The sequence below is a fragment of the Diprion similis genome, chromosome 9 (assembly GCF_021155765.1).
Source record: "Diprion similis isolate iyDipSimi1 chromosome 9, iyDipSimi1.1, whole genome shotgun sequence".
NCBI classification, from domain to species: Eukaryota; Metazoa; Arthropoda; class Insecta; order Hymenoptera; family Diprionidae; genus Diprion; species Diprion similis.
Window position 1 is genome coordinate 5,529,816 of NC_060113.1, and position 15,598 is coordinate 5,545,413.

Consider the following 15,598-nt stretch of genomic DNA (forward strand, 5'->3'; position numbering starts at 1 on the left):
TAAATTTTTCACCAAATTTGTTATTCTTCTTTCTGATAAATATTGAGAATTAGTGCAAAAGTGGTGGAACTCTTATAATGTTGGTCACCTGGATTTCGGTGATCGTGGATGAAAGTTTATCATGACGATGAATACACGTGATCCTAAGGCATCGTTTATTATTTAAGTGAAAAAAGTACACAAATTTTCTATACGTATGTGTGTAACGTACGTTTGGCTAGAAGACATTATATTCATCAGTGAGAACCTCGCGTGCTAAAACTATTTACTCACTTTCTGTAGTCGGATTAGTACGAATTACAATTATGCCGTATCGCTATTTATCATATGGAGTTAAGACGAGATCTAGTTTCAATGTTGCATACATAATTCTCGAATTGACATACTTAATTCTACTTTGCGTGAAAACTGCTCATCAGATACTTCTCGATGGTAAATAACGATGAAAAGCAGTTTTATATTCGCTCTTCCAGAATCGATTGGTTTCGTATTCAATCTGGGTGGAGCATGTCTGTATATACGTGTACCTACGCATTGAATAACGAAGAACCGGAACATCCGTATACACGTACATTTGAACGTCTATTCAAGTATTTTAATTTTGGAAGAGAAAGTCATACGAACGGGATCAAGTTTGAGGTTCTTTCGGGACTTACTATGGCCATTATATTGCCATATTTTCAAAGAATTTTTTTAATGTTTATTACCACGTCTTAAACGTGTCACTATCCGCAGTGTGGATAGGAATATATTATTCAAAATCTCTTTCACAAAGCAAGTGACACGTTTCCAGAGAATGTATGTATCAACAATTCTCACCGAACGTGACTAATATCTGGATTTGGATAGTCTGAAAAAACTCAAGTAGGTATAAAATGACTGTAAAGTTTGTAAAATAATTTCTGTACAAAAAAAAAATGACTTTTGTAACCGGAAACATGTCGGTATGAAATCATTTCTCTTTTTCTTCAACGATCGTTTAGCAAAGTAGTATAACTGCGGTGTACAGAAAATACATAAATGCTTTTCGTGTACGAGTAAAAGAAAAGAAAAGACTGCATCTGGTTGTCCGCCTCGTGATAAGTAGTTATGGAATTCTCTGAAAGGTGCCAATCATAAATGACGGAAGGAGAAGAGCCGGAGCAGAGTACAGTGAGCGACTCTCTATCGCTGGAATATGGAATTTGGTGTCATGATGTGGCGACAAGAAGTAGTACGAACCGGGGCGGCGGTATAGAGGTAGGTATTGGAATTAGTAATCAGGCTGAGCGTTCGTCGGCGACGTTTTCGTCCACATTGCATAGTCGGTTCTGTCCGCCGCTAGGCATTCCAGGCGTCTTCATTCATTATTCATCCGTACGCAAGAGGATATATCGCATTGCCCCCAAATTCTCTCTTCCACGTGCACCACGCATTTGCATCCACACCTGATCGTGAATCCCTAGGAACGCAGAGTCGATTCGAGACTATGTAATGCGATTCGTGGGTGACTGACTATCTACTATTATAAGGTACCAATCAGCAGAAAGCATCTAGGGGGAAATAACTCATTGAATTCATGTGTTAATAGGTTTGTGAATTAATTACAATTCATTGAATAAATCGAAAATTACTGAAATAATGAGAATTAACTGAGAGATAACTGAATTTTGGAAGATTAAGTCAAGTTGATTTCAATTAGTTTGAAATCGTGCCAGAATTATCCGTTTACAGAGACAGCAAAAATTGAATTGAAATAAAAAATTTAAGTGGAATAACAAAAGAATGAATTGAAAGTTTTTGAAACTCACTTGAATTAGAATGAATTGTCTTGAAATTCATGAATCGATACGAATCAAGTTGAATAAAAAAAAACAATTTGAAATAAAAAACAATAAGTTCAAATACATGAATTAATTTTAAATTATTCAACTCATAAAATTAATGTGTCGCTCAAATCTCGAGTTATTTCTCTCTCGGAAAGCATCGTCATGTCTCGGCTCTAGTTATTTCTACGGACTCTAACACGTTACATATCGGAAAATAAAATCTGGTGGGAGAGGATAATAGATCACAAGAATTAAAAAATCACATTTAGTTATAACTTATAACGTCTGTTTTTTCAACCGTCTTTTGACCGTCACAAAATGAAAGCAGTTGACAGCTATCGTACAAAGTTCTCGATGCCGTTATTTTCGCATAATTTACCCGAATATGATGATTATTTAATTACAGGTATTCTGCAGATCATTTTGCAGCGCCATATTGGTTACCCATGCCTGCATAATACTTCGAACCTCATTCGAATCGAAAAGTAAAAATAAATTGTCGAATTAAAAACCTTCGTGCTCAGCGATACCTATTTGTCTATAATTTATTCAAGATTCGTTCTTGTTCACGAATGTGGCTGGAATTAGATCAATCGTCACTAATTATTACAATGAAAGCCATCGCGTCAAAGAGCTTCCACAAGAATTAATTTAATGAATTTGGTAGACTAAATTGAGGCAAAAGAAATAGATGCTAATCATTTTACATTTTCCCTTCTCCAGCATTTTTCTTGCTTCTTTTCATCTCTAAAAGCCATATATTTGGGATCTTCTGCTTCGATGCAGGTCCGGGAGATCAAGATGCGATCAAGTTGGCCTCGATTCAACGCTGAGCCGACCTTCGTAGGTCACAGTCACGGCCGAACTTACAAGACTTCATTTCCTTCGAGACGACCACCATGTCACTGTAAATGTTTTTGAGCATACCTGTACTTATATTATATTGTTAATTTTATATTTGAAAATGTTTTCGAAAGACCTATAATTTTTACCCGCCAACACTCGTAACATAACTATAACTTGTAGTAATAAGAAATAACAGTTAGATATCGTACCAAAAACAACAACAACAACAATGATAAGATGGTGGTAATGACAATAGAAATGTTAAATGATGATGATTCCGAAAAAAACGTTCTTGTTGCTTCTTCCACGATAAGAAAACTTGTAAAGTTAGTTTTAGTTTTTGTGTTCGCGTAGTTGACAGTATTTCACTGTAATATTGTATAATAGTTTACACTTTAAACAACGGATGTTTTTTTTAACAGAAAAAGTGTCGGTTCGCACGTGTCTTATTCGAACTGTTGCTTGCTAGTCTTACATCTATTGCTATAACTTACAAGTTATTTATAAAAGCGATTTCGCTCTGGAATAAAAAATATAAAGGCACGACGAAAGGCTTCTTTGAACGTCGTTTGAACAGTTTATACAGGGTCTTAGAACCCATGAGTATAACTCGATAAAAGTTCGTACGGCTATTCGTATAAAAGATTCTGGGTCAAACATTCCGGAAATGTGGGTCGCATTAAATTAATTGATACGGAAACGAAAATGGATGTGCGAAAGACAAAGTTAAGTTTATCTACGAGAAAAGAGTGGAGTATATTTGCATATAAGCAATCGAATCGATTGTTCATCCGAAAAGATCCTATTCAGACATATTTTACGTTTTATGTTCTGGAAAAGGTTGGATGAAAATGTTGACCGAAACCGAAAACGCAATTTCACGTAGTTTAGTGATTCTGGACGAAAAATCCGTTTGAATTTGAATCCTAAGTGATCCTGTTTTGAACATATCGACACTTTTCACGTTTTACCGGTTTTTAGTAATAAGCAAGACGGGAAATACTGATAATCGCACCATACGTTTACATGTGAGAAATTTTGAATCATTTGAATTATAAACGATGCATGGGGATATACATGTATTCATATAAACCAATGAATAAATTATTATATCCATGCATGGCTACATATTCATATGAATAAATGAATAAATTAGTACATCAATGCATTGTTTATAATGCCAATAATTAGAAGTTGCACACGTAAAAGCGTACACGATAAGTTAGTATTTGATGTGTTGTTTACTCCTGAAAACCCGATTGTACATATGAAAATTAAAAAATGTCGATATGTTCAAAACAGGATTAACTAGAATGTTAATTATAACAGATTCTTTATCTACAATCAACCACAAATACAATAGTGTTTTCAATTTTTTTCGACATTTTCATCCAACCTATCGATGCTTCAGACCCAGTGTCGGAGGGTTTATGGTTTTCTTGCTTTTATTAATACTGAAGCCAAAAAAGAAGCGAAACATTCAATTGTACGCCTTTTGGATTGTAAAGTCACGGTTAAGACGATAAGTTTCAGGATATCAGACTAATTAGTTACACCGTATTCATTGCTTGTGCAAGCAAATACACATTATGATCTCACTGCATCATATTCTAGATAACACCTTGTTGAATTTTGATAACATAATTTGAAGAATTCTGTACTCCAGATGTACGAACAGTACGAACTATAACGACTGGATTTTTTTCGTTCCACTCAGTAGGTAAAGACGAAACCGGAATTAACCTAACCTCTCAATTCAATAGCTATCGTTTATTGCGAGAGGTTAATTCAAGCCACATTTGTAAAGATTTGACATAAAATATCTTAGCGAAGCTGTGATAAAAATATGGAAAGCTGTACGGTACAGTTGGACGAAGAAACAGGAAAATTTATAACATTACACTTGTTTATTAACGTTGAAAACACTGAAGAAATACGTAAGAAGTTAATCAGCGGAGAACTTCAGTGCTGCGTTATGAAAGCCGGGCTCATTGTCGACCCGTTTCAAGTTATCGTCGCAGCAAACAAGGCCGTAGTTAATGAGAAATTTGGCAAATTAACTACGAGAACAATATTTACAGAAATTTTGTTCAACTTGTCATTGTCGAAGAATATAACTCAGTCCTTGACGAAGTTTGGCATTGACGATAAGGAGAAAAACATTATTGTAGGAATTATTCATGGATCGGATGATGCAGAGGCTTTGGCAAAGGATTCACTGACTGCGATCAAAGGCGAGAGAGTTTCTATCGGAAGGCTGAACGAAATAACTGACACATCAGTTGTTAAAAAAATATATAAAATCGATGAATCTGAACTGAAAGTTTCTAGCTTAGTCGACTGCGTTGTGAGCAGAATGAACACTAAAGACTTTGCTTCTTACTGATAATGAAATTAATTTATTTGTGCATTGTAACTATACGAATAAGACAATATTTTTCTATCATTCCTCATGTGACTTATAAACATTCACTTCTTTTTGATCATGTTGAAAATAATTCTCTATTTACCACTGAAATTGAAAACTCTACTCGTTACCCTTCTTTTTTTCTTCATTAACAAATTGAAAAAATAGCCGACTTATCATTTCATAGCAATAGATCGTGTAACATGATCGAATTTTATTTGGCAACTATTTACAAAGGCGTTATTATAATATGTTGGGTAATGTGTGCTGTGTACCTAAACAATGATTGTTCTGATTATTGTTATCGTTAACTGTATCATAAGACGTCCGATAAACTTGATGCACTAATCATATATGTATATTTATAGCAATGCTTTACATAATTACAAACCTTTTACATTTAGCTGAGAGCAAGAATAACGATTACATACTTCTTAGGATTACGCAGTTGTCACTTTGTGAAAATATAATCGCAACGTATGACTCTTATTTACATGTTAGATAACCAGTTCTCAACCGGACTGATGCGAACATAAATCAATGTTCACAACCAGTTTCTTTTTATTAAGTATAATAGTTTATAAGTAAAAGTAAGCTTTAAAATATATGTGTAATGTATACCGTTATACATTCTACACATATGCTTAGGGAAATAATCAATATTGCGTTTTGCAGTAAATACCCTGCGTGTAGCGTCTTAAATTGTAGTTTGATAACCATGAATATTATTGTTTGTTAATAAATATGATACACAGATCCATGCTTTGCAATAGCGGAAAGATCAGCAAACATGTACACAGTGTATGATAATACAAGGATCTTAAGCATGTCGGCATGTGCTGAAGAAGAAAAATTAAAAATAAAATAAACCAAATATATTTCACAGTATTAGACTGCAGGGATGGCGTATGAAAAACAAAATTCATTAGATAATAATTTTTACAAAGCAAATAAATTACTAGTGATTTAATGAACTTGTACCAATCGAAGAACAGAGTTAATTATAGTAAGTTTTGTGGTTTATTACGATTCACGTAGTTGCTTTACATTTGCACTTCGAATGCCTCTAAAATGAATAATAAATTGTAAATAATAAAACGTTATCATATTTCAAACCACCGAAATGGTAATGCACGCTTTTTGAATAAGTATTATTCCTCTTTTTATTTATGTATCATTTTCCTAAACTTTCCCTTAAATTTCTGACTAATCGAAAGCTATAGCATTATTAACTTAAGAATATTCTTTATGGTTACTCATTTGAGCTTAACGTTAATATCAGGATTTAGATTGTACCGCCTTCCGTGGCTGCCAGTGGATAAATATTTACCACCATTCGTCATTGCCAATCGCTGCCCGAGCAGCGAGTGTTGTACATTTATTATAGACATAATATTAATGGTTAATAGTTACCATTACTTCGAACCTTGACTTTGAATGATATTCTGATTTACTTCTACTCCTATTAAATAAAAGTATAGCTGTGTGATCTCTGAGGATATTCACTGTTTCATTTACGTGCAGTTCTCTATGCCTCAGTTACTCACTCTTTGCACCTGTTAAATTAGCAAACAACTATTCGTGATCCGCAGTTTTACACAAACGAAGGTATACTTATGATATGGCATATTGAAAAAAAATCATGTACGCAAGTTCTATTGATTCTTAGCGTGTGATCTGAGATTTTTGTTTCAAGGGTATTTTTGTTCCATCAATTCATTTCGTGATATCTAATTCTTTCGGTTGAATGATGTATAGTTCGAAGCAAATGTATTATTTCTTCTTAAAAAATATTTCCAAGAAGAAAAATAATCAACATATTGTTTTGGAGTCATTGAATTACTCTAATGGCATAGATCTCGAGGTTGGTATGTTGTGATTTTCACAATTACAAAAAATCAGTCAAATCTTGGAAGCTGCAAGTTGGTCATATACCATTGTCAGAAGAACTTTTGTATGAAAAGAATATATCGACTATCCAATCCAATAAACAACTTGGCTTACTTATTTCAGGATTGCTGCTTACCGCATGTGTATATAGTGTGTATTGCCTAAGTTTAAATTATGAACACGGGATCATGAATATTAGGCGCTAATTGAGTCAAAATTTTATATTAGCAACATATTTTGATCAAATGATAATAAAAATCGGATCACTATTGCATTGCAAGTTGTGAAAGAAAAGTAGGCATGGCTACAAAATAGAAGAAAAAAAAAATTAATAAAAATTTCTCACCTGTTTTGACGTTTGCTCCAATATCATTACTCGACTTTTACTACACAGGCAGATAAAAGATAATGGTGAAGCATATGCCTAGGTATTTACAAATTTATAGTAAGGAACCACATGATGGACGCTCTAAAAATTTCAACATATTTACATAATACCACAGCCTTACTCAAATGTAAATAGGGATGGCGTCTGATGAAATATTTCTACGGCTTGCTGGATGTATCCCTATACCAGCTCCATCTCCGATAGTCATCTGCGTGGCTCGGAAGCGTAAACGGATACGGAACTGTCCATGCAGCCTGCTGCCAGTACCACTCTGTATGGATGGAAGTTGAGACAGCTGACTGGACCGATTCGAGTACCCATGAAACCTTCGTAGGACTTTATTGCGTTCAAATTTTGGCCTGACATATTGTAAACACTGATGCATTGGTTCATAGATGCACTGAAAAGCATAGTATGTATTTTATTAGCATTTATTTACTCCAGGTGTATTTTGTATTTCTAAAAGTGGTATGGCTTTTTCACAGGTATTTCAGGAGAACTCCTCAATCACATTACTATACATCTACCCTTGTCAGTTACAAAAAATGATGAAAATTCTCTACAATTCATAAAACTCACCAGGTAAAAATGTCTGCAACATTATGAACAGCCATAGCAGTTATTCCTTGGGCAGTTTGAACTGTATTTACAGATGAATTCTTTCTGAGATCGAAGAATCGAATATCTCCAGATAATGAACCTGTGATGAGTCGGGGGGCACCTGTCGCTGTACCCCTGAAGTAAGCACCAAGAACCCAGGCTGTGTGTTCTCTCCATGTCATAACTCTCGCTTCATGAGGCGGAAGGCGACGATCGAAGAGACGCACAGATCCATCACCGCATCCCAAAGCCATCAAGGCGCCTTAAATATTCATTTGAATAGTCAAACAATTAGTTGGTTGATCAAATAAACGTATAGAAGTTTGATAAAAATCAGGAGTTGCATGTGATTGGTAATTTAGTTTGAAACGTTTAACTTACCAGAATCATCTGTGTCTAAACACGTAGCACAGATATCCGCGCCGGTAGGTATATCTTGTTTCTTCAATTCAGTTTCAGCGTCCCAAAGTCGCACGATGCGCACGTCGCCAGTAACAGCTAGTGTTAGCGAGCGCTGTTCCCAGCTGGTAATAAGGCCGGCTGAAGCTAAATTGTGTACTGTTGAACCAGGGACACCAGCTACTTATAATATATAGTGAGATTTGACTGCTCATTCATCTTAAATTAAAGTGAAAACTGATTCGCAATAAAGTCGTAATAATCGATAGATAGTTTATAATGAACAAAAAAGGTTTTAATTTAATTTATGTTTCAGGTACTTCTACGTGAATAACAAAATTATTTTGGAAACTAGGCTTCGATGTGATTTTAATGACCTGGCAGGTACCAAAGTGAAGTAAGTTGCAAAATTGAAAATACGTTTTTACCACTGGGACTCTTTGAAGCAGGTTGTGCATCTGCTAAGGCTTGCCAAGCTGTGAGGAGCGTAGGATCACGACCCAACATGTTACAATAATTTTTCCATATTCTTACAGAGCCGTCATCAGATCCAGTCATCAAAAGTGCAACGTCGTGAGAATTTATGAAACCTAATGCAGTTACCCGAGTCATTTTACTCCCGCGGCTTGTGCAGTACGTGAGTCTTGTACCGGTTTGCCAGTCCCATATTCTACACAGTAATGAATAATATTAATATTTCAGCCTAAGGTAAAGATGTGAAATTGTGAAAAACAAAGTTTAAGATTTTATCATTAGACTTTGTACAATCGTAAAAATAAAACGTGAATTTTAATTTTTAATTGACACAGTAGTGATTTTTAATGACTCATCAAGTTATGTTAGGTAAACAAAATTTCGAGAAACCCACCCGAAACAATCTTTTGCTGCAACAGCGAGATGCTTGTCAAATGGGTGGAAAGTAACAACTTCAGGAGGTTGAGGGCTTCGTGTATGAAAGACCTGAGACTCTAATCTTCCTCGCGCAACTCTGATCTGTTCCTCTTTTGCATCTCTTCGTTGTTTCTTGTTTCGAAGATATCTAGTGATGATAATTCCGTGATATATAATATCGAAATTAATTTGAAATCAGTTTTGGGCATAAAATTAGACGACGTATTACCTCCACTCCCGTTCATAATGAGCTCTACTCTCTATGTCATTGGTAGATTCTGTTTCACTCTCTAAACTGACTGGTTGGGCAAATTGGGCACAACTCCATTCGACAAATAAAGACGTTGTCAGTGGATTTTTGACACCCGAAACTTCATCAGCCTCTTCAGTTATCTAAATTTACGAAAGTTACAGTTATGTTTTGTCAACAACCGTAAATTATATCGAAACATCGATTTAAAAGCTTACTGTATTAATCGGAGGTGTTTTTCTGGTCCGACTTCCGTGTGATGGTACCCTGGGAGGTCGTAGAATATCTGAGGTTGCGCTGACTGTAGGAAGAGACTCTCCCTTACTGGTATAAAAAAACGAATTTCAAGTTCGAAAATGGACTCTTTTAACTGTGTAAAACAATCCTGGTGTCTTTCGTGTCAATTTTTACTCACGTCAGAAAGCTAGTCCGACTAGATGGCGACGGTGGAAGCGACAGTGACGACTGTATCTTCGTATCCGTTACCTCTTTTGGTGCTGAAGACTCTTTGACCTGAATATTCAAAATTTTTAGACTTTGCTTGTCATAAAATTGTCAATTTCTGTATCATGTAAAAGACTAAATTGTACTATTAATTGATGGTGCAAAGCGATTTTCAACATGATAAATTGCGGTGAGAAACAGACACTGAGAGCTGATACTATATGTGGGAATTTTACCTGATTACGAATGTGGTTCGTAACTTTCTGAGACATTGAAGCGACCGAAGGATGCGGATCACTATCGAGGCTACAGAGACCATGCCACAATTTCATGTACACGCTTCCGTAAGACAAGCTTGGAAGATTACCAAATGATGATTGACCTGTATAAAAAGAGATTGACAGATTATCCAAATCCATTTTATCTTGCAAACACATATGATTTCTACAGTAAGAAAATCTCAAATGTGATTATGAATTTCCTTCACTTCAACTGTGTCAATAACTGCATGCAAGTAAAGAAAAAAAAATTCTAATTAATCCAATAACTGTAAATTAAATTTAGGAAATCATCGTCAAACATGCATTAAGACATTCGGTTACGATATGATTGTGTTTTCCATGAATTATTACCAATTGATTCGCATGGTTTTCTTACAAATTCCCAGTTGTTTCCTGGTATGCCAAAAGTTGAAAAGAAAAGCTGTTAGACGCTCATTCTTAAAATTGAACTGCAGTCTATTAAATATAACTTGCAATAACAAGTAACGTCCATTTCAGTTGTTTTTTCATGGATACTATAATCATTTTTTCTGGGGTCCCAACTATATTTTATTTATGCAATTCAGAGTTTTCAAACTTTTTTTAGAGATGCTAAAATAATTGATATCATTTTTTTAGACTACAGCTTTCTTTGTTCAGAAACCTTTTGGATACCCTGGGAGATCGAATTTTTGTCCAATCACAGTGGCTGTAAGATGAGTAGAGTGTCCTGATAATCGTTTGCTTATTAACAGAGCAAATAAGCCTAAAGTTCGGCTCAAAGATTTTTCAGCGTGAATCATATGATCAGACTCGAGTAATGTTTTAGTATATTTATTAATTAAAAAAATTTCAAAGAATATCAATTCGTCGTTTACTTAAACTTAAGAATGTGAGAAAATTATTTCCAAGTCTTTTTCCCATTTCAGAGAAGATATCGTGAAATTTACTGAGCATGAAAAAAAAAATATTTTGATTTAAATCACAAATGCAGTAAACGGCTGAAACGATGTATAAGTACTTTACCTAAACTACTGATGGACGAAGAAGACGATACTCTCTTCATGCGATCTTGGCTAAAATCTGTCGTATCCGTGCCATAAGCGTTATTTGGCGAAAGAACCTTTAATCTATCTCTCGAACCGATCCGACGCATACCTGTGAATGGAGATAAAGTCTCGACGACCGGATCCCGCCTACTACTTTCTTCAGCAACTGCCAAAGTTACAAACGAGTTTTCAAAATGTAGCACCATCCATTGCAAAGCGACCACTAGTTCCTGTGAAAAAAACGAATACAGTTGGAACATACTTATGTCAATCTTGAAATATTTAAAACAGTTACTCAATGAGTGCTAATATAATGAATAATTGAATGAAAAAGGAAACTGCATACCTTTCTCACAAGAGGGCTCATATCATGGCTAACAGTGTTTATAAGTGTCATGGCAATGATTTGATCGATGTTATTGGCATGTTCACTCCTTTTAGTAACACTGTTTATGAATGTTCCTAAAGCGTAGACCGCAGCTGCTCTGACCTGAAAAGTAAATCACTGACGTAAATGACTGAAATGAAACAGATGCAATCTAGGCACAACTAACTGTAGAATAATAACATCATTACCTCTGGTATTGGATCTTGCAACAGAGTATAGAGTTTTTCATGCGCAATATCTCTGACTCCGCACCACCTAGCTTTATCGTAATTATGCCAAAGTCTGGCAAGGCAGAGGCATAGCCACTGTCGTAGTAGAGGATTTGGGTCACCTAGTTGCTCCAGACAAATTGACACCAGACTGCCTTTCAGAGCAGCTTCCTGCCCTGCTGGATAGTTGTTTACGATACTAGCCAAGACAAACGCTGCTAAAGTTCGGTGCTCGCTCTAAGAAATCGAGCACAAGGAAGATTAAAGCTATGATTGATAAGTGGCAGATTGTAATACCGGAGGAATGGTGGTCGCTATACATAACAAATTACCGGTATTGTAGGATCTTGAAGAACGGAAAGAAAATATTTATGCCCATGGTCACGCACTAGGTCTGCCTGACACGTCTATAACATTATACTAGTTAGTTCATAAATAATTGATTGATTCATGTGTAGATATAATAATGAAACAGACGGCGAACATACACTGTCCACGGCAAGGATTTTCGCCCATATGAAAACTAGCAAGGGTCTTAATTCTCGTGCATTGCTCTGCAGTAACTTCAAAACATAAGGAAATATCCCAACGCTTAGGGCCAGGTTTACGGCCCATGGTCCGAGGTCAAGGAACTTTCCAAGCAACTCCAAAGCTCTGAGCCTGTGTACTTGGCTCAGCAGCACTTGTAATACAATCGGCAGCTGTTCGGGAGGGTTGCGAGACTTTGAACCCAACGTAAGCCATACTTGGAAGGCTGTGAGTTGTTCTTCGAAAAATGGCGAGTGAACGAATAAAATCTCCGATTCTAATACCGTTGGTAGTTGCGCTAAACAAAGGTCAAGAGCAAAATCCCAAGCCTGCCACATTGGGTGCTGTGCAAAAAAGAAATTCATATCTAGTATCGGCTCAGTTATAGTTCTGCCTCTGGTTACAATTCCAAGTGATTGTAACTATAATTTGTACAGCGAAACCATCCGCACATATTTGTGAATTATTTTTTCATTTAAAAACTTATCCTAAATGCTATTTCATTCTGAGCCAGTTTGCTTTCTTGGTTAAAAGAACTCGATTATTAACACAAGAATGATTCATTCAAAGATGTTACTCACTTGAAACGTTGGTGGTAGTTTTGGGAATGAAACAGGCGTACAATCATAGGATCGAAGGATCCTTTCCGCCAATAAAAAGTTTCTAAATAAACTAGCTACTAGTAAGTCTTGTCTAAATAATCTTTGGAACAGATCTGAAAAAGACAAAATAATCTTGTGAGTGACTAACTGGTATCTACATCTAAATTCGTAGAAAAGAGTCGTTGATATACCTCTAGGTAACGTATTCCAAGCAATGGTGTCTGTTATGGCCGTAAAGACCCAATTTAGTTCACCCAGCATTGTCCTGCGATCTGTTAACTGACCTGGTATTCTACACGAGGTAAAAAAAAAGTGTACATCAATCTGCATCTTTATTATTATATTATGTGAAACATTTAGGATAGTTCACGTGCAGAACTTACTTATCAATCAGGTCCAGAGACACCTTAGGCACTAATTTTGATGTATTCTGCATGACAAACCTGTAAACAAGAGATTAAGATAGATAAGATAGACTTTACCAAATCAATTACCGATACAAAAATTCTGAACATTGTGGTTTATTTATCTCACCAGCGTAATGCGATTGTAATGGGGGTTGTAAGACAAGCTGTGAATATATCTGCAGGCAAATCAGGATTCATCGGGAGTATTTGATTAGCAGCACAAGCTGCCAACTGTATACAATTCTTGTAGGAAGGGGCACTTGTACTGGCTACACTCGCTGTTCTATTGTGCTGAACTGCCTGCTTTTCCATCTGTAAAAAATAAAAATAAAATGTCAGCGAAAAAGTATTTCTCCATCGATAGATGGAAACTTCACCCTACATAAAGTTTTTAAACTGACGCTGAAAATGTGCAGGCAAAGAATAAAAAAATTACGAATATACAAAATTCCAAGCAGCGATTGGCATTTAAAGCAACTCAGAGAAATATATAATTTCTTGGTCAAAACTAAGATGCAAATTCTTAATTGAATGAATTCGACGCAAGCAATGGTAGTATAGTTTTCAAATTTGGGAATCACGTAACTCCGATATTAAATCTTTAAGCAATGCAATAATATGACCTCATATTCCCGCTCATGCTGTTCGGCAAACTGTTGAAAGGAATCAACGATGATTCCAGCATTCGAACAGTCGTATACATAGATAGAAGGTGCTCCCATCCATGTTTGCAGATCATACACCGACAGAGGAATGTACTGGGTGTACGTCTGAAAAGAAAAATAAACTGGTTAGCAATTATAGTAATATTTTCTAATTCGTGGTCATTCGCGGTGGTTCGCATATTCTGATATTTAAACAAAATATCAAGCTTGATAGACAACTGACCCTGTTGAAAACCCATATTTCTCCATTGCTAGTGGGTTTAGGAACTCCGTGACCGTTATAGTGGAATAGAACCCTCTCCTCCTTGGCATTGCGACGCAATGACGTGCATAGTTTTTTTACTTCCTCGACAGTCGGATCAAGGCTTTGCTTGTACCTCGCACGTGGTTGCCATCGCTCATACTGCAGTTGAAGGTTCTTTCCTATCATCTCTAGAGCCTTTTGCGGGCTCATCAGCTGTGGGTCTGCCATAATATGTATAAATATAGGTACGAAGATCTTCAAGTAGTTTGAATGTTTCAACATTGAATGACGGGTATGCATTTAAGGTAATCATGGAGGCTACATTAGTGTTTTATCGGCACTCGGTACTTGAAAATATGATTATTTGATCAAAGTTTGAATCAATTGAAAGTTGAGTAAAAATCTGCATTATCGACCGATTAGTTGGGGGACAAAAGGAGCGGTTACACGAGGCGAGAAAACACAACATAACCTAGGTACGCCGTAGTTGTTACATAATTGGCATGACAAAGAACGTTGATGTAAATAAATAAAGGAAAGTCATGTAATACCGATCCAACACTCGAGTCGAGCACAGGGTTGAGTTTTGACGACGTCCGGTGGATCGACGCCAACATTGAGGCATAAAACGAGCGCGACGCTCACAGTTTTCATCTGGAAGTGTGACATCATGGTCATGACAAGATCACATGGTCCGCTCGATTATATCGATTAATATTTGACGCATAATATGCAGCCGATGAGATTGATATCTGTCAAAAAACATACCCGTTCCTTCATTCGCCATGTCTGCGTGATGCAATTAACCCCTTCGATCGTCGCTGTGTGCCTCGGTTTGTTGAAAGCGATTGGTAATTTCCAGTCGACGTCGTCTGGCTGTGTATTATTATGCTGATCGTGTTCGTCCCCGTTTCGGCTATCCACGCTCTCCGACATTGTTGGCGAGTAAAATAAATCACCAATAACCATACATTGATGAAGACACTTCTTTACAGAATTAACATACGCATTTCACCAATTTTTCTCTTCTACAGCTCAAATTATCTCCACGCTATTACGCCTTCCAAAGTTTATTTTATGAGCCACCATGTTGATTACGCCTGTGTTACACGCTACTGTTTTCGTTCCATCCTCAACTCGGGCTCTTGACATTGAACCTGCCTTCGCGTCGGATTGATTATTTCAATTTTTCCCGACTAACCATCACCAAATCTAATCAACGGCTCACCCATTGAAATCTTTTTTTTTCAATTTTTCTTATTATTTATTCCCTCTTAAATTTGCTACGCGATTTCGTGACCACGCGGACGGCGCAAGGTCCAC

General features: G+C 36.3%; 2 protein-coding genes across 7 annotated transcripts; one reads left to right on the top strand and one right to left on the bottom strand.

Moving 5' to 3' along the window:
• Positions 1-4,385: 4,385 nt before the first annotated feature.
• On the top strand, positions 4,386-5,896 carry LOC124410451 (EKC/KEOPS complex subunit Tprkb-like). The gene has a single exon (XM_046888832.1). It carries the CDS (start codon positions 4,501-4,503, stop codon positions 5,038-5,040), a length of 540 nt encoding a protein of 179 aa, XP_046744788.1. The 5' UTR covers positions 4,386-4,500; the 3' UTR covers positions 5,041-5,896.
• On the bottom strand, positions 5,393-15,591 carry LOC124410444 (regulatory-associated protein of mTOR). Of its 6 annotated transcripts, none has more exons than XM_046888817.1 (23): positions 15,044-15,591; positions 14,827-14,929; positions 14,255-14,496; positions 13,990-14,136; positions 13,494-13,678; positions 13,343-13,402; positions 13,151-13,251; positions 12,939-13,072; positions 12,318-12,701; positions 12,162-12,236; positions 11,809-12,066; positions 11,579-11,722; positions 11,210-11,462; positions 10,556-10,597; positions 10,160-10,305; positions 9,895-9,992; positions 9,698-9,803; positions 9,459-9,622; positions 9,207-9,377; positions 8,767-9,008; positions 8,321-8,518; positions 7,919-8,201; positions 5,393-7,739 (listed from the first exon to the last, which is right to left on the bottom strand). In XM_046888817.1, the coding sequence occupies exons 1-23, from the start codon at positions 15,242-15,244 to the stop codon at positions 7,544-7,546; spliced, it is 3,933 nt and encodes a 1,310-aa protein (XP_046744773.1). In that variant the 5' UTR covers positions 15,245-15,591; the 3' UTR covers positions 5,393-7,543. The 6 variants fall into 6 exon arrangements, with proteins under 6 accessions (XP_046744773.1, XP_046744775.1, XP_046744774.1 ...); XM_046888819.1 differs by having other exon boundaries at positions 8,321-8,485; positions 15,044-15,590; XM_046888818.1 differs by having other exon boundaries at positions 8,321-8,497; positions 15,044-15,590.
• Positions 15,592-15,598: the final 7 nt, after the last annotated feature.

Excerpts from the sequence above, each read along its gene's own strand:
- LOC124410451 (XM_046888832.1), top strand. The coding sequence starts at position 4,501 with ATGGAAAGCTGTACGGTACAGTTGGACGAAGAAACAGGAAAATTTATA.
- LOC124410444 (XM_046888817.1), bottom strand. The coding sequence starts at position 15,244 with ATGGTTATTGGTGATTTATTTTACTCGCCAACAATGTCGGAGAGCGTG. Across the intron at positions 10,306-10,555 it reads AAAACCATGCGAATCAATTG|GTCAATCATCATTTGGTAAT; the intron begins GTAATAATTCAT and ends CTTTTTATACAG. Across the intron at positions 9,993-10,159 it reads CGAACCACATTCGTAATCAG|GTCAAAGAGTCTTCAGCACC; the intron begins GTAAAATTCCCA and ends TTGAATATTCAG.